Source organism: Papaver somniferum, chromosome 10 (assembly GCF_003573695.1).
Source record: "Papaver somniferum cultivar HN1 chromosome 10, ASM357369v1, whole genome shotgun sequence".
In the NCBI taxonomy this organism is placed as follows: Eukaryota; Viridiplantae; Streptophyta; class Magnoliopsida; order Ranunculales; family Papaveraceae; genus Papaver; species Papaver somniferum.
Window position 1 is genome coordinate 23847809 of NC_039367.1, and position 5231 is coordinate 23853039.

Below are 5231 nucleotides of genomic sequence, written 5' to 3' on the forward strand. Positions count from 1 at the left end.
ATGATCATGACAATGACAAAGAGGGTAGCAAAGGTGGTGATGACGAGCATGGAACTGAATCTGAAAGGAATGAAGTTCCGTCTGAAACTCCTGAAAAGCAAAGGTACAACATCACTTTTTTTTAAATTTGCAAGTCATTTCTTTTTTTATGTGTGTATATAGTCGTACACCAGTGTGTGAAAGATAATACATTTTCTCAAAACTTGAATCTTTTTAGCACTCCTTCACCAAAGACCAATGAGGCAAATGAAGAAGAGGATGGCAAGGATGGAACAAGCCAGGGAGTTGAGTCTGAAACTGGTAACAAGCCGAGGTATATGTGTAGCTCGCATTTCTTCTCATTTTCTATATATGTGTACCAATATGTACACCTTAGTGATTTCTCATTTTATAAAAAAAATTGCATTTTTTTCAGCACTCTTCTGCCAAAGGAAGTTGAAATCCCTGAAGGTCAAGAAGAGCATATGAACCTTAGTGACCAGGATACTGCTCAAACTGATGAAATTGACAAAGTAGCTGGGTGTGAAGCTGCTAACAAGCAAAGGTATAAAGAAAATGATATCATCTTATATATTTTATTTTATTTTGTTTCCAGTATGTGTGTACAAGGATGTACACCTTTATGACTTCTTCTGAATTTGTGTACATACCTGTACATTGGTGTAAAACTCTGTACACCATTGAAAATTCTCATAAAAATTTCATTTTTCAGTACTTCTATGCCAAAGACAAGTGTAATCAATGAAGATAAACAAGACCAAGTGAACCTTGATGACCAGAATGTGATGGATGGCACTCGAACAACTGAAATTGATGAAGCTACTATAATTGCAGCTGAAGCCATATCTCAGTTGGATCCTAAAGAAGTCATTTTACTCACACGGAGAAGAATCACATAATGAGACTTATACATCAATTGAGGACCTTCTAGATAATTTGTCTGAAACTGTATTTGTAAAGCTTGAAAAAGGTTGTTACAGAACGGCACCATCTGAAGTGAAGGAAAAGATGGCAACCCTGATCCGCCACGATTGTCCAAGCTTTGCATTATTGAGCCAAGAATATCCAAAAGAGGAGTCGTCGCAAAAATCATTATCCAATGAAGATGTACGAGAAAGGATCATTGAAGAAGCAGTGCAGTTCATTAAAAAAAATCCTAGTGAATTTTTTAGCAGCCAAGAGGTAGAAGAAGAGAAGACCACTCCAGTGAGGACAAGAGCAGGGAGGATGAAGGAAGCAGAGATGTTGAAGACACAAGCCGCTGGCAAGTTGTCCAAGACACCACAAAAGAGAATTGCAAAAAGAAATCTAGATCCTGAATTCACTGCCGAGTGTAAAACCAAACGAGTTGTGATAAAAGCAGATCCAAAAAGCAAGGGGATCAAAGTGGGACAAGAACCAGGCTATCCTGCCCCAATAAAGAGAAAGGGAGATGTATATCGTCCTCACAATCCATTTCCAGATGTTCGTCTATCACCACTATACCATGCTATGCAACCAGGACACGACAAAAAAAGGGTACAAAAATTCTTCGACTATGCAAGCATGGAGTAAGTTCACAAAATACCATGATTCAATCTTATAAAAAAAATTATGTGCATAACTTTATACACCATGTTAACATTTCCTTTATGTTTCCGCAGCTCTGTAGCTTGGCAACTAACAAGACTGGATGATCTAACAGTCAAGGAAGATATTTTGATTGTTGGAAGAGTACTTCGTGAACTGATGTTCAACAAATATCTGGACCAAGAGGTACTCCAGTTCTACATCCATCGACGTAGAAGAGCACTTTTCAGAGATAGCATTCGTCATCCAGATGACAAAAAGTACATGAGCTATGAAATTATGAGTCCTACTGCATGTGTAAGTTTCTCAAAACAAATAAGAAATGTCATATATAGTTACTTTAATATTGTGTATATAGTTGTACACCTAATTGACATGGAGTGTTCTATGTGTTTTTAGATTTCTTTAGTTGTGTACATTGATATACACCAATATGAATATAAGATTGACACAAGGTCTGTTAAGTGTTCATTGTTAGATTTATTTAGCTATGTACATAGATGTACACCAATATGCATCTATTATTGACACATGGTATTCTAATTCTTGATTGTTAGATTTATATAGGTGTGTACATAGGTGTACACATGTATATCATTCATGGATATACGGTCTGTTTTCAGGCCTACAATGTTTGATTTGTTAGTTTTCTGTAGTAGTGTACATGCTTGTTAGTTTTCTGATTAAGGTGAGCCTAATTAATTTTGTTTTCTAAAAAATTATTAATTACAGTACTATGTCAAATATAATGTCACCAGCGAGGTGCAAAATCTTGTGGTTGATTTCATACGAGACATGCCTGAGAATCTGGAAGTTCTTGTAATCCCTATCAATCACTCTACAGATCAAACGAGGATGGGATTGCACTGGTCGCTTTTGAATTTTGATTTCGAAGCTAAGGAATGGAAATGGTATAACTCGTTACACTTAGAGAATGAGCAGTCATATAAAGACGATGCAAAGAAACTAGAAGATGTGGTACAAGTGGAACTCAATAAGAAGAGAGCATTCAAGGGTCACCCACCTATAGAAGAGAACGAATTAAACATCATGACATGCCCTTCACAAGGAATCAACCCGGAATGTCTAATATATACTTGTTACTTTATGAAACGAAGTATGAAGACAACAAAAGGTATGGAAAAAGGTCAGCAGAGGGCCGAAGACATTTGTCAGCAAATGAGATCAAAATTGGTGGCCAAGATGTTGACAAAAGTCGGATGGTATGAAAAGGTGTGGGATATAGCGAAGGGCGAGGAGCATAATCAGTGGCGCAAGACTACAGGAAAGCAACCATTGAAGAGGAAGAAGAGTTTTTAATCTTCATTCAAGATCACTTTTTGAATTCCTTCTAAACATTTTTAATCTTCAGACAAATTTAAGTTTTCAACTTTCTGTTTAAGACTTGTCACTATTATAAAGACATTGAATTAATATTTTTTATTAGTTTCAATATTGATGTTTTGAAAATAGACTTGTGTCAGTACTAAAGTATGTATTACGGGTTAGGAAATATTAAGGTGTACATGATTGTGCACAATTTCTGACAGAGTAAAAAATCTGATAGGCAATGGTACAGGAAGGTGTACATAATGGTACACATGTACTAACAGAAACATAAAATAGAAAAAGTAATAACCTAGTATCAATCATTAAACAGCAAAAATAAAAACTAATTACTGCATTAGAACTAAAAAAAATGAATATTACTAAACAAAATAAACTAGTAGCATCCATTGTACAACAAGGTGTACATAATGCTACACATGTAAAAAGACAGGTAAGAAAAGTGAAGTGCACAGGAAGGTGTACATAATGGTACAAAGATCCTGACACTAATTATCCAATGAATAGAAAAATGAAAAGACATTACCAAAAGTAAAAACCAAAAAACATAGAATCTTTCAAACAAATAAAACATAATAAAAAGCATCAAGGCATGGGGCAGGTAGCTCTGTTGTGGTGACCAAGAGTGAAGCACTTTGTGCCCATCATAGGCCTCTTTTGCTTCTCCCAAGCCTTCTTGAAACGCTGTTCTCTTCGTCTACCGGGTGGAGGCACAGGAATAGGAACAATAATCCTATCACTTGGATCATAAGACTGTGGCTTGTCATAATTGGGGATTGGCAAGATGATCTCTTGGTATGTCCTGTTGTACCATTCAGTGGTGAAGTATGGCTCAACAAATGAATAGATGTCCTCCCTTGTAGATTGAATGGCAGCACAAGCATGTGTGCAGGGAAAACCATTTACTTGCCACCTGTGACACGTACAAGTTCTCTCCAACATATCTACAGAATGAGTGCGGGGAAACCTGACTTCATACAATATTTCCATAGATTCAACAACAGTCCAAGTACGACCAATGTTGATGTTCTCGTTTAGTAAATCCTCGTATACGGGAGTGAGCCTAGTGTTAAAATTTTTAAGACCTTCTACCCTTCTCTTAGAATTCATCTGCATAACCTTCAAACTAAGATAATAAAAACACAAAATATAAAATCAAAACATGATATAGAATAAATACAAATAAAACATGTGTACAACAATGCACACACAGTTGCAGAATCACAGATATAACATGTGTAAAAGTATGTACACATCAAGCAAATCCATGTGTGCGACAGTAAAAAATAAATGAATAAAACACTAAACATAAAACTCACTGTATCGCATCGAGAAGAGCAAAAGCAGGCAGCTTTTTGAACTCAAGAATCCAGTTATTGAATGACTCGGCAATAGATGAAGAGTGAGCAGCATATCTGCATACATGGAAAAATACATTTGCCCATTTCTCCTTTAGAATGGTCCTGAGATAATTAGCAACATGTCCACAACCAATTGCATGCATGCCCCGCAAAGCTTCTTCAAAGTTCGTTGATGTGTAAGAGTAAGCAGCTTTGTAAAACAAATCAATAACGACATTGTAATTCGCATCACCTTTTCCAATAGGGAGATTGCACTTGATGTGGTAAAAGCAATAGCTGTGATATGAACCAGGAAATGCTCTTGAAATGCCCTGCAAAAGTCCTTCATGACGATCACTAAGGAAAACAATCGGACGATCATCGACCACTTGTTGAAGATTATCCAGAAACCAAAACCAATTTTCTTTGTTTTCAGATAAAACAACAGCAAAGGCATATGGGTAAAAATCATCATTTCCATTGACACATGTTGCAGCCATCAAAGTACCCCTGAATCTACCAATGAGGAAAGTAGCATCCAAGTAAATCATGGGCCTGAGATACCTATAGTTATGCTTGCAAGCACCGAAACAGATGAAAATCCGCTTAAATCTTCCAGTTTCTTCATCAACTTCAAGTTTCATAAAGCTATCAGGATTAGTTTGCTCAATGGCTTTCACATGCCAATTTAAATCGCTATGCGACCTCTCGTCGTCACCACATGCATGGTGATACTTAATATTGTCACCACATGCATTGATCTTCAAATATAGCTTCTTTCCCTCTACGGGCATGGTGATACTTAATATTGGACCCATAAGTCTTCTTAAAGAGTGACATGATCTGTTTGGGTTTTAAAGTGGGATCACCCTGTATACTATCAGCGATCAAATGCTTAACTAACTTGGTTGTCACCACAGGACTCTTCAACCTCAAACCAACACCATAGCTACAAAAAAAATCTGGAATAAGTAA

At 36.6% G+C, this 5231-nt stretch overlaps 1 protein-coding gene across 1 annotated transcript; it reads right to left on the reverse strand.

Moving 5' to 3' along the window:
- Positions 1–3501: 3501 nt before the first annotated feature.
- On the reverse strand, positions 3502–4900 carry LOC113315409. Its single transcript, XM_026563688.1, has 2 exons — positions 4236–4900; positions 3502–4042 (listed from the first exon to the last, which is right to left on the reverse strand). The coding sequence occupies exons 1-2, from the start codon at positions 4898–4900 to the stop codon at positions 3502–3504; spliced, it is 1206 nt and encodes a 401-aa protein (XP_026419473.1).
- Positions 4901–5231: the final 331 nt, after the last annotated feature.